This window comes from Saccostrea cucullata, unplaced genomic scaffold, assembly GCF_032062105.1.
Source record: "Saccostrea cucullata isolate Sc308-1 unplaced genomic scaffold, CSIRO_AGI_Scuc_v1 ctg6245, whole genome shotgun sequence".
In the NCBI taxonomy this organism is placed as follows: Eukaryota; Metazoa; Mollusca; class Bivalvia; order Ostreida; family Ostreidae; genus Saccostrea; species Saccostrea cuccullata.
Window position 1 is genome coordinate 1 of NW_026928902.1, and position 26215 is coordinate 26215.

Sequence of the window (26215 nt, forward strand, 5' to 3'; positions counted from 1 at the left end):
TCTTTCCAGGGATAATTTGTTGCCAAAAGCCAGTCATTCTGTTTGAAGTACATGTAAGAAAAATGTTTTAAAAATGTACAAAAGGATGAGTATTCATAATCAGACAGTATGACAAACTCGAGCAAAACATAGGGCATCTATGTTTTATTTAATAGATGTTGTTACGTGTATTTTCATATATAACTTTCATTTGAAAAAATAGCAGTGTAAATTGAAAATGTAAATATTTCATTCAAATGAATAAGATTGTCATTATACATATTAACAACGTCGTTATTTCTATTGCATTTAGACTTATCGATTTTGAAATGAACGTGTTTTACTTTGTTTCAATATACCGTCCTTTAAGGTTATGAATTGCAACTTTAAATACATTTAACTACGTTTTATCTCTTCATCTTTTTTTCTAAATTTCGGTAAAACCTTCCATATATAATATGACTGATTTTGATTTAATTGTTTACTGTATGAGTATACAGCATTTGTTAACAGGTGTCTCGGAAAACAGTTGATCTGTAGACCGTTGTGGAAACTTGTGAAAATACTGACCTGAAAGATCAACTGTTGTCCTCAACCCCAGTCACACTACTTTAATTTAATTTGATCTAAGTTTTTTATGTCAATTTGTAATAATTATCTAGAGTCGATCCTAACGACGTGGGTTCAAATTCCATTGTGAGATATGGAGTGTGGTTCTTCGGGTGAGACCATAAAACCGAGGTCCCGTGTTGCAGTAGGTGATAGTATGGAAAAGATTCCTCAATGCTCATAGGCCCTAAGTGCCAAGTTTAGGACAATATTTGCAGCTCTTCACCCGCAAGTTGTGGCGTCTCTATATAAGTGAAAAAAAATCGTGAGGAACGTTAAACAATATATATACAATTAGTCAATCAGTGCCAAAAAAATGGCCAGAGAGGGATCAATAAGATGCTTGGTCACTTTCAAATTTGATGGTTATTGTTTGGTGTTTGATAATACAATAATGATCGAAATGGCTTAAAACGTTTAGGACGGATGTATTTTCAATATGCCAAAGGCAACAGCAAACAAACAAATTTGTATTTTAGTCCAGGCCTAGGTGTTCGATAAATGCTAAACATTTGTCACTAGATTGTGTATATTTGTTGCAGTCATTTTCAGTTAATGACATTCTTTGAAAGGTGTATTGAAATGAAATACTGGACATGTTTCTGTGTATATATGACATGATATGCGACACATGCGCATTTTAATGCTGATACTTCCATACATTGACAAAGAAATGTTTCACGTCGTACAGTATTATCGAATTCAAGTAAAGATATAGCTTATTACTCTGTAACGTAAACAATTATATTTACTCTTATAAAATACTGTATGACAGGTGTTATCGATATCCATTACAATATTTACCCTTTCATAATATTGTATGACAGGTGTTATCGATATCCGTTACAATATTTATGTATAAAAGTAAAAGCTCAACACTGCTTGATCAGAGAGATCCTGGACGCCTACAAAAGGTGATGTGTACTTTTATATTACTCAGACTTAACTCAATATGAGTTAAGTCACGTTATGGAGACAAATAGAGATATGGTCCAGGAAAGATAACTCTGATACAAATGTATATAACTGCTTAGCCACATCCATTACGCATGTGCATTTTGCTCTTCCTTTTCCATCTTCTGTTATCCATTGAAGCTCAGCATTGAATTTCCTAGGGATTGTTTCGTTAGAATAACTTATACACAGACATTTAGTGAGGACAAGCGACATGTAAGGAGTTTTGAAAGCCTAACTGACTTTTATGATAAATGTGAGTACACGCAGTGATGTTTTGTGATGTTTTGTGATGCTAGGTTAAACACGCGGGAACTGCAAACAAAGAACTGATTAAGAAGGATTTATCTTCCTAACTCTGGTATGAAAACATTGATATTCCTGGCTTTCCGTTAATTTCATCAGACTTGTAAATATTCTGATACTGGCATACTGATTTTCAAGCAAGATAACAGAAAACAACGCTGACCGCAGAGATTACAATTATGACACACATGTGCAGGAGAGAAAATAGAAATCACGTGATCAAAACATGGCAGCATCAAATTTCCCAAACGAAAATCAGGGGAGATCTCAAAAGTAATTTTTCAGTCACAGTGGGAGAACTTACTATGAAATAGCTACACAGCTCTGTTTGAAAAAGATGACACATTAAGAGTTGCAATATGATTGAGTATAACGGGAAAGAATGATTCAGAATTTACAAGCATCTCAACATAGTAAAACAAGACTGCAAAAAAAAAAAAAAAAAAAAAAAAAAAAAAAACAATACTGGAAGCCATGCGAAAACACTTTGAACTGGCAAACGGATCCATACCTAAGGGCCCATCCATATCACTCTATGTGTGAACTACCTGGGCATACACAGCTAAAGTATCAACTTCGGAAATGGCCCCCAACAACTGCATTAACCGCATGTTCAGCAACCATGGCAACAGACGTTCTACAGCATCGCAGGCATCATGTGTAATTCTTGGCTCTTCGTTGAACTTAACTCCTTAGTCACTTTGACAACCATTGCAAGTCAGTCAGGTAATAGATGACTTTATATAATTTACAAAAAATATTATTCATTGCCGGGTTAATATGGGGTCAACCTGCATAATACACTGTTTTCCCTCTCATAAGGCCTATAAATTTTATGGGACAATGTCTTACAAATACATTCTGTATGAATATGCCCCCTGCATGGCATATACGCATTTTTACGCTTCTCACTTGAGAAAGAAAAAATAAAACATTCATAACTTCGTCAATACTGGAAATATCCGAATACATCTTGCACCATTGGAAAGAGAAAATAAATACGTAAAATAAAAAAAAAATAAAAAATAAAAAAAAAAATGAAAAAATATTGGTTGTACCAGTATTTTGCTAGCTTGAGTAAAACTTCGCGCACTATTTCAGCGTTTTTGCCATTATCGAAATAAATGCAGGGATAACATTTTATCTGTAAAAATGCTAAATTCTGGTGTTTACATCCCAACCCTACCTTATCCCCCCAAATATTTGTTAACTAGAATGAAACTCATTATTTAAGGGTACTTACCACAAACAAAAAATGGATGCGCGGGTTGATATATATTTTTTGACTGATTTAGATTTGTATTGATATAAATAATAAATCCCTGAAATATAAAGAAACCGTAGGTTTTCCTTGGTGCTTAGATTTGAGATTTTATTTTGCCTTCTATATAATTCCATACAAAATTTTGCACAATTTTATAACTTTATGACAAAATCTTATAAAATCCTCCCGCTCTACTTTGTAAACATTATTCAGGTTGTCAGTTTAAATGTAAATCTATGAAAAATAATGCTGATATCTGAAAAAAGTTTGTTTGTGTTATTTATCCTTAATAAATAGAAATTGTAGCATGATTATGGTGTATTTCGTTGCCATGGCAACTGAAATGAAATTTATAATCATTTTCAGAAACAACACAATACCTGCTATATAATATTATACATTGATATATAGATAAATAATATACAAAAACTACAAGAAATACCCGGAAAATGCATCGTAATCTTCATATCAATTTGTCTAGAAATGCTTAAAATCTTTGCCATTGAAGGGTTATACGCTTTTTATGTTGCCTTTTATGTTGCCAAAACTAAGGCAATGCATTCCATACAAGGGGAAGCCCTCTCAAACATTAATTAGTGTTACTCATGATTGGACAGCACATGCCGCACAGCAAATATTAATAAAAATATGGACTAAGGAATACATAGGATTGATAAACTGTGCTGTCAGAAAGCGATCATTAAAATGAACAAAAGGTTCCCATTGTTGATGGTCAGTTAATTAAGCAGCCAAAGCAAAGTACAAAGAAAACTACTTACATTCAAATGTGGTCTGACGCATTATTGATATATATTTAGGGCCTTTTTGACAAGGCACTCAGTTGACATTCAAGGCATCCTCAATTAGGCCTATATGCTAATACACTGTAATTAGACTAGGGGCCTTTTGATATCGTACAGGGGGTTGGTTAGAATATAATTTAGTCTGAAAATGTCAAAGAATTAACTTCCTTATATCGAGGCTCAGTAAATGCCGGGCCATTCTTATTGTACATGTCAAATTGCATGCAAACTCAACAAACATACTTTACACTTAAAACATTAATAAAGGCATGTCTCATCATAACAATTACCCCCGAATTCATTGTTGCTCAAACATAAACAGCTCCCCATCACCAACCAGAAGGCAAAGGTCTAATCAAACACAGTCCAATCAGCATCCCCCAATTCAATTTGCCCCCCTTCCTCAAAAGAAAACAAAAAAAAAAAAAATAAAAAAAAAATAAAAAAAAAATAAAAAAATAAAATAAATAAATAAATAAATAAATAAATAAATAAATAAAATAAAAAAATAAATAAATAAATAAATAAATAAAAAAAAATAAATAAATAAATAAAAAAAAAAAATAATAAATAAATAAAATGAATTATAAATAAAATTTTAAGCCCCTCGAGGTACTAGTGTAAATGATTTCATTGGCATGGCATTATGCTGGAAAACTTAAATAATGATTATTTTCTTTTGTGGGTTCCAAGGACTCGTCAGATTGGTCGAATCTATCTAAAGCATTGCTACATACATTTCAGGAAATAGAGATCCCAATCAATTCAGAGTTACACCGAAGACCCAACCACTTATTTCTTGGTCTATATATAAATCTTACAAATCAAACCATATTTATTACACATCACAATAGATAAATAAGTAATTAATTAAATAATTAATAAAAATGATGCAAAATTTTTCATTTCAAATTTGCAGTCTAGTAGATTTTCAAGAAATTAATAGTTAATTAAGATTACTAGTGTTATCTTTAAAAATAACATTTAAATCAAAGGGGATCACAGTTCAGGTTACAAGAATGTTACTGCAGACTCTAGTCTATTTCCTTATTTCAGTGGGATCACTTCAAATCCTTGGCACTATGGCTGAAAAATGCCCTTCACAGTTAACGAAGAAATTATTTAATCTCTTACACCACTTGTAGATCCTATATTGAATGCAGCACTTTCAAATACTTTGGCTCCTCTTGTATACCAGATTATCAACCATATACTTTACTTTGCAGGGCTCCATTCCTATGGCACATGCAACTGTATGATGCTATATTAACGCCATCAGCTATGATCTCCAAATACATTTTCAGACCGATACTACGAAACATTTATTGTTAGGAACATATTTGAAGGCTGATCTTTGATTAATCACATAACAAAATGTCTCCCATCAGTTTGTTAAACTTGTATGAAACAATGTTGTTTACTCTGGCCTTCAGTTAGCAATTTTCGACTTTCTTAGAATTAGTGAGTTAACAGTTTTATCTAAAAAATCATTGGTGTTGGCCATAAACGATGGTAAGTTATAGAAAACTCAAATTTACATGCATGTAAGGGGTCCAAAAAACCAATCAGCATGAAACCAAAAAACATCTACTTTATTTAAAACACTCCAAAGCTACTAGTAAGACCCAACATTCCAGGTTTAATTCTGTTCACCTCTGTGGTAAACAATTGTCTTCCATTACCAAACTACTTCAATGTTACAAAATCTATTCAATTTGTTGCATGGGCAATAAGAAACTTAAGTCTCAGTCACTTAGAATTGTGTGTGCAACACAATTGCATCCATCTGGATTGTTCGAAGATAATATAAAGATTAAAGATAGAAATTCAATGCATTTAACCTACATCTGATTATAGTCATAGTCAATTCTGATAATGGGTTGAAATTTCAACAACACAACATCCATATCAGATAGTTTGGTCAAAGAGAATGACCTGGGAATAGGTGGAACCAAAATTCACAATATCACTTTAAATGAATCATATAACGATTAATTAATCATATGAAATGTCCTTGTTTTATGGTATACTGCATACGACAAAGCGCGATTGACTCTGCAGAACTGTAATCGATTGCAGTTTTGTCATGGCATGGGCAAAATTTGCCCGCATGTGGCGGATGTCTTCACATGCTCAGCTTTACTAGCTCTCATGTGAAGACATATGGCCGAATTTTGCTAGAAGCTCGCTGCTGATCCTGTTATCTTCCAGGGTCCGTGGCCAATAATTGGGCTTATGTCATTCTATGAACCTTCTACATCATTCACTGTTGAAAAAGTCGATGTAGTTCATGGTCCTGGTAATACATCGTTACCTGCTCATTGCAATGCAGGTATCATTGTATATCATAGAATATCATTGTATATCATTGAATATTGTTGCATATCATTGAATATCGTTGTATCATTGAATATCGTTGTATCATTGAATATCATTGAATATTGTTGTATCATTGGATACCATTGAATATCATTGAATATTGTTGTATCATTGGATACCATTGAATATCATTGCATATCATTGAATATCGTTGCATATCATTGAACATCGTTGAATACCATTGAACTATCATTGTACCCATTTAGTAGCAGTTATTCAATATACACTTTGTGTACATCATTGCATTGATACCTTATGTACATCATTGTATTGATACATTGAGTACATCATTGTATTGATAATTCATTTGACTATTAATCAATAAAGCCATGACAAAAACTGCCAATCATTGTTAATCTATTTTGTTGACATAATCAGACTTAACTTAATATGAGTTAAGTTCCGTCATGGAGACAAATAGAGATATGGTCCAGGAAAGATAACTCTGATGAAAATGTACATAATGCACATAGCCACATCCATTACGCATGTGCATTTTGCTCTTCCTTTTCCATCTTCTGTTATCCATTGAAGTTCAGCAACCCACCCACCCTCCCCATTTACCAGATTTTAATAGTTGTTATTTTGTTTCGACAAAGTTGTTGCTGCTGTCTTTGATTTATTTTTTCAGGCGTCATCCATTCCATTGGCTATCAACAGAACAATGCGTTATATCCTTTCCCTTGACTACCAACAGAAGACTCCATTACATTTCCACTTGGCTACCAAAAGAAGAGATTCCCCGGCTACCAGCAGATGAATCCGTTACATCCATTCCACTTGGCTACCAGCAGAAGAATCTGTTACATTCAATTCCTTGGCTACAAGCTAAAGAATCCATAAGCGTCATGGCTATTCTTAGGTATCATTTAACGGCGGTGTACTTGGACTTCTTACGGACTGTGAACCGAATTTTGCTAGAAGCTCGCTGCTGATCCTGTTATCTTCCAGGGTCCGTGGCCAATAATTGGGCTTATGTCATTCTATGAACCTTCTACATCATTCACTGTTGAAAAAGTCGATGTAGTTCATGGTCCTGGTAATACATCGTTACCTGCTCATTGCAATGCAGGTATCATTGTATATCATAGAATATCATTGTATATCATTGAATATTGTTGCATATCATTGAATATCGTTGTATCATTGAATATCGTTGTATCATTGAATATCATTGAATATTGTTGTATCATTGGATACCATTGAATATCATTGAATATTGTTGTATCATTGGATACCATTGAATATCATTGCATATCATTGAATATCGTTGCATATCATTGAACATCGTTGAATACCATTGAACTATCATTGTACCCATTTAGTAGCAGTTATTCAATATACACTTTGTGTACATCATTGCATTGATACCTTATGTACATCATTGTATTGATACATTGAGTACATCATTGTATTGATAATTCATTTGACTATTAATCAATAAAGCCATGACAAAAACTGCCAATCATTGTTAATCTATTTTGTTGACATAATCAGACTTAACTCAATATGAGTTAAGTCACGTTATGGAGACAAATAGAGATATGGTCCAGGAAAGATAACTCTGATACAAATGTATATAACTGCTTAGCCACATCCATTACGCATGTGCATTTTGCTCTTCCTTTTCCATCTTCTGTTATTCATTGAAGCTCAGCATCCCACCCACCCTCCCCATTCACCAGATTTTAATAGTTGTTATTTTGTTTCGACAAAGTTGTTGCTGCTGTCTTTGATTTATTTTTTCAGGCGTCATCCATTCCATTGGCTATCAACAGAACAATGCGTTATATCCTTTCCCTTGACTACCAACAGAAGACTCCATTACATTTCCACTTGGCTACCAAAAGAAGAGATTCCCCGGCTACCAGCAGATGAATCCGTTACATCCATTCCACTTGGCTACCAGCAGAAGAATCTGTTACATTCAATTCCTTGGCTACAAGCTAAAGAATCCATAAGCGTCATGGCTATTCTTAGGTATCATTTAACGGCGGTGTACTTGGACTTCTTACGGACTGTGAACCGAATTTTGCTAGAAGCTCGCTGCTGATCCTGTTATCTTCCAGGGTCCGTGGCCAATAATTGGGCTTATGTCATTCTATGAACCTTCTACATCATTCACTGTTGAAAAAGTCGATGTAGTTCATGGTCCTGGTAATACATCGTTACCTGATCATTGCAATGCAGGTATCATTGTATATCATAGAATATCATTGTATATCATTGAATATTGTTGCATATCATTGAATATCGTTGTATCATTGAATATCGTTGTATCATTGAATATCATTGAATATTGTTGTATCATTGGATACCATTGAATATCATTGAATATTGTTGTATCATTGGATACCATGGAATATCATTGCATATCATTGAATATCGTTGCATATCATTGAACATCGTTGAATACCATTGAACTATCATTGTACCCATTTAGTAGCAGTTATTCAATATACACTTTGTGTACATCATTGCATTGATACCTTATGTACATCATTGTATTGATACATTGAGTACATCATTGTATTGATAATTCATTTGACTATTAATCAATAAAGCCATGACAAAAACTGCCAATCATTGTTAATCTATTTTGTTGACATAATTCATTTCAGAAATGATCGCACTGCACTATAAATACATAAAAAAAATGTCATTGAATCTATTTTTTATGGTTTTTTAATGAAAGTTAAGTACTGAAAAGTCCGCTCCGTAAAACTATTTGATAATATTTTATTGGATTGTGGAACTCTGCATACAGGTACGATACATATCAAAATAATATATTTGTGTGTATTGGCTTTTAATGTAAATAAAACAAAATGCCAGTGGGATCACAATTTAGAAAAAATTAAATAATTATCTATTGTGTTTGCAAGTTTAAGATAAACAAAACAACTTGAAGTTCATATAGATCCATCATTTCATTTTATTACTCGTGTTAATTCTGTATTATATGACTACATGTATTTGGGGTAAAAATAAGAAAACAATGGATTGTAATTTTTTGATTGATTGTCATCTTCGCTAGCCAAGGGATTCTGATACGCTACTCTCATAAATCCCTGGCCTACGGTGTTCATAGAAATAGGGATTTTTTTCCAGAGTTTTGATTGGATTTCAGTACACCCAGGTCGACCAATCAGCAATTGTTTTTGTAAATGACGATATTTGCGTTCGGGATACATCTTCACTCTTTAATCTCGGAAATGAAAAACGCAAGTAAACAACGATCCGTAAGATAACATTCAATTATATGAATAGCCATGGTGTCATCCAATATCTTCTAAATATGTGATTAAGAATCTATAATGAAGCTTCAGATTTGTTCTATACATAATAAAAAACATAACTCAATTATTGCTTCTTAATTATTCTTGAAAAAAACTTCGATTTAATTTTTTTAACACGTGTCTTTATTTCTGGCGATGACGCAATCTGTGCGTATCTGATATATTCGAGATCACATGACTGAAAACAATTAATCCCGTCTTTTGACTTCACCGTAGGCCAAGGGTTTATGAGGAGAGTAGCGTATCAGAAACCCTTGGCTAACGAAGATGATTGATTGTATGCTGTTTAACATCCTATTTGTGACCATAATTAAACCTTTACATGGCACTCAGGGTCGTTCAGCAGTGTATATCTTCCATGTCGATGCCTGCATGACATCAGGTCTTGATTTTAAGGTCTTTTTAAGGACCCATTACTTTCAGGTCAAAGTTCCGAGCACGTGGCAAAAGAACAATGGCTATCTGTTTCAGTAATAGTCGGTTATAACGAAGTCACTTGGACCTAGTAAATTAGCTCACTATAACCGTAATTGGTTATATCCATATAAGGAATTCATTAAGTTTTATATAGATGTGGATCCAAGGTAAATTCGCTACATATCAATGAAGTCGGAATATCTGTGTTCGATTTTTACTGTTTTATCAACTGAAGTACTAAGGTCGCGGCCGAAATTCGAACTCATGTGGTTTCGGAATATTTAATATATAATCCTATTCAGATGGTTTTAGCTGCATCTAGAATACTTTAAGTAATTGATAAGGCTTCTGAATATCACCTTCCATTACTTATTTGTTCAAATTTTACATATGATGATTAAATCGTGATCTTCTCTCAAGAAAATACCAAACAACTGTACTTACAAATTTCTTCCAGTATTCTAGCTTTAAAATATATATCTACACCGTCATCTGTAAATATAAAGCTGAACAATAAAGAAAACAATACACTTTATGAATACAAATTTAAAGTAAACAATTGTTGTTTAATTTCTTTTTTTCAGACAAGAAAATTTGTGTTGTCAAATTCTCATTAAGGAAATGCTTTTAAGTACGCCATCTAATGGTCATATTCATTAAGAAACTAAATGCAATTTTTTTTAAACAATCATCTTAAGTTTTCTACAGAAACTGAAAAACAGAATTATAATGTATACGTAATCTATTCATGACGTTGTTATAAACTAGTGCAGCGTCTTACTGGGCTGTGCAGTCTGTGTATACAAACTGTTTATTTAGATGACACTGGTAAATTTTTTTTGCATTGTTTTGGAAATTAAAAATTCAATAAATTATAATCTATAAATTATGATTATTGTTAGCACTTTGAAGTGCATTGCGCCCTATAAAAGAAATGTAGTGTGTGTCCATGAACATGTGTGAAGTCAAAGTCCAAATGTTTAACGTTATAATGAAATTAACCTAACGTCAGACTGGTCCGTACGCGCAATCTGCGATGTTTAAAGACCTCGATTTTTACAAAAATATTAAGTTCCATCAATAAAAATTAAACCATTCTGACTTGGGTTTTCATAAGAAATATTTTGATATATAAAAGATACATATAGAAGCATTTATTTTGACAAAAAGTCATTGTCCACGAACTTTTTGGAAAACCCTCGTAAAGATATAAGTTTTTATGAATCTACTACTTTGAAAATTTCAAATAAATTATAAATTGAAGCAGATTATGATGCATCATTTGAATTGAATTCTAACAAATATTTATTCTAGGTCAACTGACAATGCATCGGAATTGCATCTTTGTTTTGTTGATCTTCATAACAAATAAAGGTAAGAAGATCTGAGATCTGAGGAAATCATTTTTATATACAAAATTCAAGTGCAATAATAGAAATACAAGTTCAATAATAGAAATTCGAGTGCAATAATAGGAAAATATTTTTTTTCAATTAATTACCTTATTGATATCCAATCCTCAGCCAGGAGGGATAACTCTTTACTTTAAAAAGTATCTAAATTAAGCTTGAAGTTTTCTTTGAGTTTTACATGAAAGATATGGAGAAAACGAACATTATTCAAGATCAAAATTCCTTTAAAAAATATCAAACGGGAGCAGAGCAAACATGAACCCCAAAATCATAAGAGGTGGGATCAGTTGCCACGGAGACCCGTCAACCCCGCTGTGAATTTCTTGTCATGATCGGGAGATAACGAAAACATCCGTCGTCAATTCACTGTATAAATGATGGACTAAAAATTAGTATGAAGAACGTCAGACAGCATTTGACTCAGTGTTAAATTGTTTTTGCTGACAAGGTCATCGAATCGACAATAGAACCTTATGACTTTAAAAGAAACTGCTGATATTCTTTCTTCATCAACGTGTTTGTCATTAATTTACCTCGTTTTAGAAATTGTTTATACCTAGAGCATGCTCTTGCGTATCGAATCAAATGACATATATGAACTCCGTATGCAGGTGATAAAGGTATGTTGCTGCATAAGTAAGGGAAGTTGATGATTGTAAAGTTAAAGTCATTACGTTTCCAGTAACATCTTTTTCAAGTAAAATATCCAAATATGAAACAAATGTGTCAGATTCTGTGGTATCTTATATCTCAAGCTTACCAGAATAAATCGAATCGACATAACAATAGAAATAACAAAAATTGTAAATTGACAATACTAAGTCGATATATCTAAATGTTGATTTGAAGGTCACACCAAGTGTTTTCTTCTTTTTACTCACAAGACTTTGGACAAATTCTGCTACATTAAAATACAAAAATAGGTCTGCTAATATCAAGGCGCAATCGGTACCCATGGGAAATACAATTCCAACAGTTTGTTGAAAGACCAGTCCTCCAAAACAACATAGATAATGTCAATCAGAGAGTAAAACTTTTTTTATTATATCAACTTGAGTACACAATCAGAATGATTTTACCAAAATAATTTTGCAAATAACCGATGACAAGCTATGGTAAGTAAACTTTTGAAGTCCGCTTTCATTTAAAATGGAGCTGACATTGATATAAAAAGTCTGGACTTAAATTTATCGTGGGGAATGTTTGTGTATAAAGTTGATATGTCGTAAGTCTTTAAGCTTTAAAGTAATATACGCTATAACGTGCGCCATTTTAAAATACGGCTGGAAATTTATATATTTTGTTTACCAATAAAAGTTACGAAAATGCTGTAAACTACACCATTTAAATAAAATTCGTTACAAAGTTATCAAATTATAATTATTTATTATCCTGCAAGGAGAATAATGTCTATTTTTAAGTAAATCCACCAAGTGACGCCGTCGCTACTTTTAGATTGATAAACAAACACGGCGTCAAGAAAACGAGGTAAGCCCTTTGAGATACAACTCACTTTTGACATGTTACTATTAATATAACTTATCTTTAAATGTATTCAGTATCAACCATCTATACTCTGTTATGACGCATATTAACCTTTTATTAGTCCCCTACCGGTGAAACAAGAGGGGACTATAGGTTTTCTCTGCGTCCGTCCGTCCGTCCGTCTGTCTGTCCCCGTCAGTCTGTCCCACTTGGTTTTCCGCACTTTTTTTCTAAACGCTTGCAGATATTGAGCTGAATTTTGGTAAGTGAGTGTATCCTAATAAATTACAGATCAAGTTTGAATTTCGTTTCGCTTCATTGATTTTTGACAGAATTATGGCATTTTGAATATTTTTCATTCCCACTTGGTTTTCCGCACTTTTTTTCTAAACGCTTGCAGATATTGAGCTGAATTTTAGTAAGTGAGTGTATCTTAATGAGTTACAGACCAAGTTTGAATTTCGTTTCGCTTCATTGATTTTTGACAGAATTATGGCATTTTGAATATTTTTCATTCCCACTTGGTTTTCCGCACTTTTTTTTTAAACGCTTGCAGATATTGAGCTGAGTTTTGGTAAGTGAGTGTATCTTAATGAGTTACAGATCAAGTTTGAATTTCGTTTTGCTTCATTGATTTTTGACAGAACTAGAAAACTGACCAGTCAGCAAGGGCCCCGCCATGGGGTAGAATTAAAAGGGTGCAGCTTACAGAATGATTAATAAATGTACAAAGAAAAAGCAACAGCAACTGTATTCTTAAAATTTCAACATAATTCCTGAATATTCAAAAACCTGAAAATAATATTCTTGTATTTAAATTAGGCAGTAAAGAACAACTTAACATTGAATTTATATTTAAATAATTATGAATCTTGTGTTATATAAAATGCCAGCCTTCAATGAATGCAAATATCATGAAGGCTTGGCCTTAACTTCAAACAAACAGCAGTTGCAGACAAAGGTTTTCATTAATCTTAAAGTGACAGATAAAGAGAAACCTACTAAATTTTCTGCAGCAGGCTAGATAATTAATCCCAAGGGATTAATTGTACCTCTCTCATCATTTTCTTCTAAAGTTACAATAAGAACTTTTTCAGTATTAATGATAGAATGGGGTTTTTATACAACTACATTAAAAATTAAAAACATTCTTGAATTAATATATTTAAAAAAAAAAAGGAAAAAAGTGAAAAAAAGTACCCTGGTAAATCAAAAAATCTTCTTTAATCTATTTCTTTTTTTAGGATCCAATGAAATCATAACTATCAAACAAAAATAAATAATAAAAATTTATATTTAAATCCACATTTCAGAGTGTTCATAGCATTCCAAATTGATTTAACTTCAAAACAAACTTCATTTGCAGACAGAGGTGGTAATTAATCTCAATGTGACAGATAAAGATAATGCTCTGGATTTTCTTCAGGAGGAAAGCTAATTAATCCCATGGGACTCCTAGTAGTATTCAGTTTACTGAATGGGAACATCTTCAGCAGTTATCTCTCTTTGCCAATGCATTCTTATATAAAGTTAAGGAATCTACCCCACCACCCCAGCTCCAAACCAAGGGACATAGAGAACCAAACTTAGCATCAAAATATGTATTTTTGCCTACTGAACTACCGTACCAAATTTGATCTTAATTGGGCAACCATAAAAAAAGTTGCCCGTTATTCTTATGCATAGTTAAGGAATCTACCCCACCACCCCAGCTCCAAACAAGAAGACATAGAGAATCAAACTTAGCATCAAAATATGTATTTCTGCCTATTAAACTACCATACCAAATTTAAACTTGATTGGGCAACCATAAAAAAAGTTATTAGAAAAAAACAGAAAATTTGTGGACGGAAGAGTGACAGACGGACAGACAGACAGACAGACAGACGGACGGACGGACAGACAGAGTGATTACTATAGGGCACCCGCAAATCCTTGCGGGGCCCTAATTATGGCATTTTGAATATTTTTCATAATCGCTTAATTAAGATCGGGTTCGAACTGCGCTAACTTCCGATTGTCGACAAAAATAAGAAGCGAGGAAAAGACGATGGATAAATGAGTTGAATTGTCGTCTTAATGTTTATTATTTTAATAGATTTAAGGCATTTACAACTTGAAAATCTTTCAGTTTAACCTTGGACATGACTTTTGCACATTAAAAAATGACATCCGGAAGAAAAAGGGGAACCCGGTAGGGGACATGTATTGCTTATGCAATACTCTCAGAATGCTTGTTAATAATCGTTGTCAAAATGCAACGTGCTTCGTTGTCTATTATTTCCCGTGGACATACGTGTCTATATTTAGACCTACTGCTTACGCACTTCCTTTATCAATATTCATGAAAAGACTGAATTCTTGATTGCAGATATCGCTTTATTGTTCTGTTATTACAACGAGTTTTATAGTTAAATTTTGTGGAAAAATAATTTTTTCATTACACTTTATGTGTTTCAAATCATTTAATCATTTTGTTTCACATACAAATCGGCATCCACACGGCGTATATTACTTTAAGAAAATTGTTTAAACAAAAATGAATTCTGTGATTAAATTTGGTGCAGTTCATTACACTAGTTCATTAGTCTTGTACAATTTAAATTGCTAATTATTCTATTTCCTTGTAGTGTGTGGATATTGTATTTTTTTGCCCGAAGTCACACTAAGTATTTCCAGTAAAAATCCTGTCCTGCGCCCAATCTCCTCTTATGTAGCCTTAAAAGTACAGCTTCACGATGATTTTATTTAAGTTCATATCCTTTTAAAGTTCCAGTGCATATTTCTATTGATTTTTGTTTGTGGTAATAATTATTTTTTCAAGGTACACTACTCTCGGAGAAGATCAGAAGTCACGTGTCTAAAGACCTTACTTGTAACCAAGACAGCCATGCAGTAATCAGGTGTGACAGCAAAGAATTGCTGAATTATTCATATTTTAAATTCATATAACGTAATGTCTGTAGAGATTATATAACGTAATGTCTGTGTGGATTATATAACGTAATGTCTTTATAGATAATAAAGATACATGTAATGCCTATACATATTTACCTTTTAATGTCAACGATGCTCTTTTACGTTTTTTCTGCACCTAAAGCATTAACGCGTTTTATAAATCACTTGCTTATGGGATACAAGAGAACATACAACATTTTCTGTAACTATAAAAGCTCAAAGTTTTTCGTAGAATGTTAAGAATTTCAAAGTATAAAAAAAAATATGAATTACTGCAGAATTTTGATAAAATTATAATATTTAAAGTGAATAATTTTTAGCTACATGTATCTTCTAATGGTTTTATCTTTAGTATAAAATTCTGTTGAACATGAAATAAATGTCCCAAGCTTTATAGTATTATATAGTCTTGGGTATGACACTTCGATTGCATGCACCCATTTTACTATACATTGTAGTGGAAATACAATGTAATAATGCTCTTGTGTATATGTCAGTGTGGGCGTGTGTGCGAAAAGAAATTTGAAGTAATCTGCATTAGGATCGGTTTTGAATGCTACTTAATTTATCGATATATAGCATATAGATGCCCTATGCATCAAATTGACAAAAAAACCCACTTTTTTTAAAAGTATTTTTATTAAAAGTAATCTGAGTCATGAAAAATTAAAATCTTGACAAGAATACAGGCTATTTTATAACAACTCCTTTTGTAGGCATGGTGAAAAGCGGCGTATTCTTGGATCTGAACACGAGTACTTTCAGTCTTATTATGCGAAAAAGGGCCTTCTGCCTGTTTACAACCGTCTGAGACATGATGGATTAATAGATGACTGGGGGCCACTAGGGGCAACATCATACAGCGACGCCATTGCTAGGTCAACAGATTATTACAGATTGCAAGCAGAATCAGGTGAATTGATTTAGCTAACATTTTTAGGCTTGGAATGATTGCTTATGATACACTATACCTTTACCTTAAGTATAAAACTCTTACATTTAAAGGCTTGGAATGTTTGCATATGATGCACTATACCTTTACATGTTTCATTTTCTTCCATGCATTAATTTTTATCCATGAAAATGGCCTTATAGATAATCCAACTGATTGGTCAACACTTGACCATTTCAAGTACTAAAATAAAATAGCGACTTGGTGCTTTCATATCCGATTGAAAAGGTTCCTTCGGATGAGACCTTAGAAACCGAGGCCCCCTGTCAGCGGCAGGCATTGGCACTATAAAGATCCCTCACTGCTTAGTGGCCCTGAGTGCCGAGTAAAGGTAAAAAAAATTGAAGCCCTTCACCGGCATACGGTGACGTCTCCATATGAGTGAAAAATTCTCGAGAGGAACGTTTAACAATATATATTCAATCCTATTAAAAATTTTCGCCTAAAAGTCCAGGTTTTTCGGAACTGATCTAATGAAGTTGCAATGTTCTTGAATTTTAAGGTTTACAGGTATAATTGAGTACTTTTCAATAAAGAACAATAATATGAGCGCACTCTCCAATCTAAAAAATAAACATGTCTTTTAATACCCAGAAACAGTTTTATCTTTTCATAATTGCACATTTTAGATCAGAGGTTGCACTCTAAATCAAATATCGAAAAATAGCTTTGAAAAGTCGCCGTTTTGTAGACGTTTTTTTTAGAATATGAGGAAATTGGCGAATTTCATGACGACATAATGCATTGACAAGCCAGACAATTACGTCATTTTTGATAGATACGCAGTCACAAAAGATCTAAATGATTTATCAATGCATTGTTATCTAAAACTATGTAATTTCATTTTTTTTTCTCTGAAATTCACAGGGCTAAATAAGACAAAATTGAACGTTGTTCTTTTATATCCTTTTCTAAAACTAAGACTTGCATGTGTAGCAGCAAAACAACATTGACGACTGAAGACAGTAGTTAACATAGATTAATTGATTTTATATTGTTTAACGTCCATCTTGAGAATTTTTCACTCGTTTTGAGACTCAATCACTTGCCGATTGATAGCTGCAAAATCTATCCTATACTCGGCAATCTGGACCATTAATCATGAGCAGAGAGGGATTTGTTCGTGCCAGCACCTATTGCGACACGTGACCTCAGTTTATACGGTCTCATCCGAAGGACCGGTCTCCACGTCCCACAGTGAGATTCGAACCCGCGACTGAAGGATCCACTCCTTAATTCGCAGTTGACATTGAAACTTGAATGAGACTTTTTATAATATGTTCGTCACATGGTGTTTTTATTTAAACATTTAAATATCGGTATAATTGGCTAAAAAATGTATTTTCACTATTATGATCAATTAGAGCATTTATCCCACTAAATGACAGACCTTTCAGATTACAATATAAAGATCATAAAACAATATAAAACAGCTGAGCAAACATGGACCCCAAAGCGTCAGAGGTAGGCTTGGTGCTATGGAGTTGTGAGCATTCTCTGCCGACCGGCCATGTTTACCGTGTGCTCCTTGAACAGGAAAATCCGTTGTCAATTCAGTGTATAAATGAGGAAAAACCTTGTCTTCCGTTGGAGCTTAGAAAACTTTTTAAGAAAAGAACATTGACCATACCTAAAAAACCTTGTAAGAGAAGGAACTTTCATGTTTCGCTAGAAAAAGACTGTAATACTTGAATGTGTGACCTTGATCTTTTCATTTGTACTAAGCAATAACTAACTCTTTTAGAGTTAAAATTGAGATTTAAAAAATTAGGTTCAAAAACTTCAAAAATTATGCCATTAAAAACTCTCATCAATATGCATTTTCCAGTTTGATTACAGAAAATGGTATGTTTAAAATTGAGCTAAACACTAATTTAGATAAAGGTATATTGCATGTATATAAAGTCAAGTTTAAAAAAATGTTAATGTTGGCATAACTCTAATTAATCAGTATATAAAGATTGATAAAAATATCTTGTTTATCCATGAAACTAGCTCTGAACTGATTTAAAGGCAAAGTGTAGAAGGAGAGACGGAAGGACATGAAAGTAAAATGAAGCGTCATTAGATAAACACAATTGATTGGCCATATTCATGGCAGGGCATAACATTTCATTATGAATTGGTTTACATAAAATAGTCGTAACTTTCAGTGCTTTCATACCTATTAAACTACATTGTATACATGCATGTACAAAAAAAAATCAACCGACTGACATTTTTAGAAGAGAGACATTGTATTCATTTTAAAGGATAATTATGTGATGAGTGAATTTAACAACCTGAGTCGGTCCATGAAAATTATTTTGGAATGTCTTCACAGCTGCGTGGTTTTTCGGTAGAATGAAATTAGTATTTTTTGAAATATTTAAATAATTCTTTTATTGAGAGCCGTGATATATTAAACAATGTATAATAGCTGTTCGGATATAATGCCGTTTAAAGGTCCAACACCTTTCTTTTAATATATTAACCAAAGGTTCTAGTGATCTTTTTTCTATATAGTCGAAATGCATGGGAGAAAGACGTATTCGTTCAAAAACAAATTAATGAGTTGTGTTTTTCAATACAGACACTTTTTTCTTCTTTTGAATTGTGAATTGCCGTTTATTTTGTTTACAAGCTCGTGTTCATACCGCTGTTCATATACCAATGTGAGAGGAGAAAACAAGAATTTCAAGCAACAATGACTGAAAACGTTTATATACATTGTAATCATTATACAACCAAATTTCAGAGCGAATCAATAATTTAAGTACCTAGTTAAATACAAAGAAATTCAATAATGAAGGAAAGAATTTAATTTACATTTTATGATAAATAGGCAGTAACGAATTTTCTAATTTTGTAAAATCGTACCTTTTTCTGGATGTATATTTTGGAATATGTAAAAGTTCATACATATAAAACATGTGATTATTATGCTGCGGTAGCGGCCAATCTTTTTGTGATTGTGTTGAGAGTGCACACGCATGTCACTTTTTTTTATTACTTCAATAAAATAATTCGTAAATGATAACAAGTAAATCTCAATACTTAATATTAACTGTTGAAATATATTTCAATTTCATTGCCATTAATATCTCATGATCATCGATAATTTATGGTCATAAAAAAGAGTTTACGTCAGATACTCCACAGCCTGTGAGTGTGTAAGATTTGAAAAGAAATATTTTGATTTTCCGGATAATGATGATGTGGTTAAAGTGCATGGTGAATAAAAAAATTTGAAAAAAATTACATTACAAATGACACAAAGATCATGAAGATATATATTTTTTTAATTTTGCACTGCGGTTTGCAGCATAGTTTGCTCTGCAGAAACCATGAGCATTATCACCTAATCAAGATCTAAGGTATCGAGGCTCGGACAGGCCTACACCTTCATTTTGATGACAATAAATTCTTCTTATACATCAATGAACATGTTTTTTTTAAACATCGATAAATCTATTTATGAGCAAATGCGGTAAAATTATTTTTTTATTTTGCTTTGAAAACAGCCTGAAAAAGAATTGAAAAACTATTTCAGCTTAGAATATCTTGACGTGCTTTCCTTGCATGTGAAAGAATTTTTTTGATTTGCAAACAATTTGATGCTTTGCATCAATTAAATTCGTTATGACATTGTACATGTAAAGGCACGTAAAATATTCTGTTTATTGCACGAAATAGTATACCATTCTGTACAATATCATTTTAAGTTTATTAGCAAATAACTGCAATTTCAAAAGTGCGTAATTTCATGTTGGATTTCCTCCTCTGAATTAGAAACGTTAACTCCACTTACAATTATCATGCATGCGTACATGTAGTTTAAGATTCATAAAACAAACCACTTCGATAAATAAAACGGTGTAAACCTAGCTCGGTTTTTTTTTTCGGCTATCAAAAGGCATAAAACTTGAAATGAATAAATGCACAAGCGATTACGATTGATTAAAAGCTGAAATAGAGTGAAATTGAATGATATGAAAGGAGTCGACATGATTTCAAAACCAATTTTCCATTTGTAACTATCGGAGTACACAACGGATTCTCAAATCGAAATACCCGCTGCTATCTGCGGACACGTGCTTGTAAATGAGGACTGGGCTACAAAATTTTAGACACCAAGTGACAAAGCATGGATGTAAACATGTTTATTACAAATACGTGAATAATAGTTTTTATTTTAAAGTATTTTTTAACGTTCAATGTTTATTTATATCGAAAAAATAATGGAGAAACAAAAGAGTGATGGTAAAAATAAAACGTACATAATAGTACATTTTCACAAGACTTCCATCACTAATTATAATTATTTCGAAGATTTTCAATTACAATTTTAAAATACATTAACACGAATAGAGAAATAATTTTGCGTGAACAGGCCAAAGAAACGATACAATTCAAGAATGATTTATGCACCAGTGTTTCGAATTACGATTAAATGAGAGATCGGTAAGTATTATTATTCATCGATAAATTAAAAACATGATTTTCTATAAATTGATAGGTCTTTGTACACAATGGATTTTAAACACGATCACAGACACTTGCATTGTTTACGACAGGTGGCTGGTACATAGTGACCGATAGACAGCGTGGGATTTGCACGTTGGAACATAATCGTAATACCCAAATGTGTACAACTTATTGAAAACCCAAAATATAATGATCGTAAAGTAAAAAGGTGCACAATCACACAAAGTTAAAAGATTTATAATTGTTATAATTCAATGTAGAAAGTAGTATAAGGGAAGACTGCTGACATTAGAATAAATAAAAAAAGAAAGACTAGTCGTTATAAATAATTTAAAACCGTAAAGATAAAGCCCTATTTAGAAGAAAATTAACATTGAATACCATAGTATTTATTAGATAGGAACGTAAATTATAGGATTAAGAGGTCTGATTTATTTTCCGAATACAAAATGTACCCATTCCTTTTTCAACGGAGTATGTCATAAACTGCTGTACGTATATCCAACACAAAACATTTTCCGATTATAAATTTTAGAACAATTTTGGTCTATAATCTGATTGAAATATCAACGTTTTTGAGTTATAAAGCAAAAACTTTCAAGACTAAATAATCATAGGACCAGCCCCTTTTGAAAGAAATATGAAAGCTCTTGCAATTATGCACAACTTTTGTTCAACAATAACAAAATTTTTTAGTTTTCAATATAAAAAGGAAAACTGTGTAATTAAAATTTTATCGTTTTTTTTTATCTTATGTAATGTAGGAAATCGAAAAACAAAATGTGATGCACAACCAATCCTTCTGTTATTAAAACCAGTAAAATTTCTGCTCCAGCCTATGGTCGTCAAGATGCTAGAAAACATGGTGGTAGTGTTTAAAGGGAAATAATCAAACCGGAAGTGAATTTTTGACAACTGACAGCATTCTGATGGAGTTAATTACCGTCTATAATGTTTGGTGAACAAAATCCATCGAAAATTGGTATCGTACTCAAATGGAAGGAAAAACAGAATAATAAGAATAATCGTAATCTTCAGGAGTAGAAGGTCTTCCGTTGGAAACGGAAGACCTTAATTAGTATGAAAAACATCAGTCAGCATTTTACTCATGATAAATTGTATTTTACTGACAAGATATCGACCATAGAACGTACGAAATGATTACTAAAACAAGGTGGTTGTAATTTTTGTACCATTAATTTGTTTCTCAATGATTTACCTCGGTTTAGAAAATGTATAGACGCAGAGCATGCTCTTGCGTATCAAATCAACTAAGAAACATAAAATCCTTATGAAGGTTATGAAGAAGTAAGGGTTGTTGACGATGGAAAAGTTAAAGTCATTACATTAATCATTGAGCTTTATTGTTAGATTAATGTTTTTTTCTCGTGGTCCTGTTGAATATCCGTCAGTCTCACAGAAATAATCGTAGTACCCATGCATGTTTGCTATTGAAAACCCAAAATATAAGTCGGGTCAAAACATAAATTAAAAAGGTGCACAATCACACAAAGATTCTTGTTACAAAGATTCTGTGAATGTCTAAATTCAATTTAATTCAGTGGTATAAGGGGAGCTGCGGACAAGACATGGGTACCCAAAACCGTAACAGACAGACAGACAGAAGAAAACTGACGGACGGACAGAAAAACGAACGTGGAGACGGACGGACATTCCTACAAATGTATCACTTTTTCAAGTGGAGGGTGTCATAAACTGCTGTACGTATATCCAAAGCAGAAGAGATTTCCGATTATAAATTTTATAATGGTGCTATTTGAAAAAATAGCATTGAAAAAATGAGTGTTTTCTGAATATGTACAATTACTAATTTTCTTAAATGCGTAAACTCTCGAATTAAAATTTTATCTGTTTTTTTTTTATCTTGATGTAATGTAGGCCAAAATGTGGATGCCCCAATAAAGCTAATTGAAGAAATCCTAGCCTATCGGCGTCAAGATGCTAGAAAACATGGTGGTGGTGATAGGGGTCATAATGCAAACATCGACAACTGGCAGAATGGACTGGAGCGAATTCAGGGTGGTCAAGATCGATTTCGAAATTGGTATCGTACCAATGTAAGGAGGAACAGGAGACATCGTAATTCGAGGAGTAGAAGGGAGGGTGGAGTGAGAAGGACATTCGAGGAGTAGAAGGGAGGGTGGGGTCAACATGGAGGAGTAGAAGGGAGGGTGGAGTGAATAAGAAGACATTCGAGGAGTAGGGAGGGTGGAGTGAGAAGAAAGACATTGAGTAGAAGGGAGGGTGGGTGAGAAGAAAGACATTCCAGGAGTAGAAGGGAGGGTGGAGTGAGAAGACATCGACATTCGAGGAGTAGAAGGGAGGGTGGAGTGAGAAGACTTCGACATTCGAGGAGTAGAAGGGAGGGTGGAGTGAGAAGACTTCGACATTCGAGGAGTAGAAGGGAGGGTGGAGTGAGAAGACATCGACATTCGAGGAGTAGAAGGGAGGGTGGGGTGAGAAGACATAGACATTCGAGGAGTAGAAGAGAAGGTAGGGTGAGAAGAATTCGACATTCCAGGAGTAGAAGGGAGGGTGGAGTGAGAGAGTCCGTCGGCAAGGCAACAGAAGAAGAAGGAGTTGATTTCTTCAGAGCAGTCGACGAAGTGAAGGACGATTTATTGTTGTATGTAGAGAATATTTTCAAAATTCATATCAAATTCTTCACTATTGTCGGACGTAAAACAATTACATATGAAAAACAAATACTTTAGGACTTTCATTTAAAAATTGTAGACTAATATGTTGTCCAATTTTTTTTATAGCTGCATTCTGTTTGCCCTTTCCCGATTCCGGATAAAAACATTGGATTGGTAGGTAGGGTCAGGATAAAACATTGGGTTGGTAGGTAGGGTCAGAATAAAAACATTGGGTTGGTAGGTAGGGTCAGAATAAAAACATTGGGTTGGTAGGTAGGGTCAGGATAAAAACATTGGGTTGGTAGGTAGGGTCAGAATAAAAACATTGGGTTGGTAGGTAGGGTCAGAATAAAAACATTGGGTTGGTAGGTAGGGTCAGGATAAAAACATTGGGTTGGTAGGTAGGGTCAGAATAAAAACATTGGGTTGGAAGGTAGGGTCAGGATAAAAACATTGGGTTGGTAGGTAGGGTCAGAATAAAAACATTGGGTTGGTAGGTAGGGTCAGGATAAAAACATTGGGTTGGTAGGTAGGGTCAGGATAAAAACATTGGGTTGGTAGGTAGGGTCAGGATAAAAACATTGGGTTGGTAGGTAGGGTCAGGATAAAACATTGGGTTGGTAGGTAGGGTCAGGATTTTTTTAAAAAGTCAAACACATATGAAAATGTGAAGCTTAAGTAGCTATACATGAATTAAAAGATAATTTTTCATGGAGGTCAAAACAAAGTTTTGACTCGGGCTATTTAATTTTTAATCGATCGGTCAGTACGGGGCAAAGAAACCTAATTATTCTACTTTTCAATGGAAGTTAGAATTCTAGAACAAAAATTGCTATCATATTTACAGTCTATGAGAGAGTACTTTTCCCGGTAAACAACGGGAATAATAAGGAACTAGATCGATTTATTGCTTGATTTTATGTTGTTTAACGTCCCATTTGAAAAAAAATAAACCTGATAGAGAAGTCACCATATGCAGAGGAAAGGCTTCAACGTTAGACCTATACACGGCACTCAGAGTCTCTTTACCGGTATTTCAATGTTCAACCCGTAGTTTAAAAGGGATATCTTAAAGATCTATAATAAAACTCTGGTTAGGCAAAACATTGTATGATGATACTTGACTATATTTACATCAATACATTTGATAACTATGTTTGATCAAACAAAAAAGTAAGATAAAATGGAACAGATTTCAGAAGTAATATAAATGTAATTTATTTAGTTTGCTAGAATGCTTTAATGAAAAAAAATAATCAAATGTGCGCAAGTTTTAAAGGATTTTAATCCAGTCACTCCTTAAAGCAACGACAGATTCTCGCTCAAACAAGGCACGGCTGACAAGGTAACTGGTCATTACTAACGAAAATTCAGTTTTACATCAAAGAATCATTTGATACTTGATGAGTGAAATAGTTAAAGGAAGAAAAACGGATGTTCAACGCTGTTAAAAATACCAAAGGATGTGTGTAAGGACACCCATACCTGTATTTCTTCGTTTGTGTCCCAACTTCATGTAAATGGCCCGTTTATCAATGTGAAATAAAGTTATTAACAGTGAATTAATGGAATTAAAGTTTCGTGCCACGGATTCACCAATATTTCCTCATCATTCCTCATTCTAAGTTTGATTTTTCAGGCAGAAGGCTTTTGTAAGGCTACTTATTTCTCTGCGTCGCCTCTGTTTTATCAGCAGCGTCCAATACGTTGAATCTTATTGGACACCTATAGGCAACTTATTAGACGGAGTGCAGAAAATATGAAATTTACAGGACTAGTTTTAATAAAATCTTCTGTAAGCCATCTATAATTCGGGCCATCTTTCATTGACAATTCGTCAGTTCAAAATTAATCCGCGAGTTAACATGTGACTTGCATGTAGAAAACATTCTTTACAAATACAAAGCAAAATTAATGGTCTGTGTCATTTATTATTCGCGGATGAACGTAAATTAAATCGCTCATATTTCTTGCATGTGAACAAAAGTTGGTTAACATTAATTACAAAGACCTTTATGATATCAATATGTGTATGTACACGTGTCTAACTAGCTAATTAGAAAGGCCTTTAAGTGTATGACAGTCACGTGTGTTTATTACAAGGTTGAAATTCTTCTTCAAACAATTTGTCAGTTTTTCTTATATTCGAAATTGTTCTCATGAAAAGAATGGTGTTGTGTATTGAATCAACTGAGAAACATTAATCCAACATACGATAAGGGAATTCAGTTGACGATTGAAACTTTGACTCATCACGTTTATTATAGAGCT

General features: G+C 33.2%; 1 protein-coding gene across 1 annotated transcript; it reads left to right on the top strand.

Annotated features, from left to right (window-relative positions):
- Positions 1-1491: 1491 nt before the first annotated feature.
- LOC134279110 (uncharacterized) lies at positions 1492-24019 on the top strand. The gene is made up of 6 exons (XM_062761461.1): positions 1492-1502; positions 11325-11384; positions 15732-15810; positions 16582-16778; positions 23184-23387; positions 23610-24019. The coding sequence occupies exons 2-6, from the start codon at positions 11336-11338 to the stop codon at positions 24017-24019; spliced, it is 939 nt and encodes a 312-aa protein (XP_062617445.1). The 5' UTR covers positions 1492-1502; positions 11325-11335.
- Positions 24020-26215: the final 2196 nt, after the last annotated feature.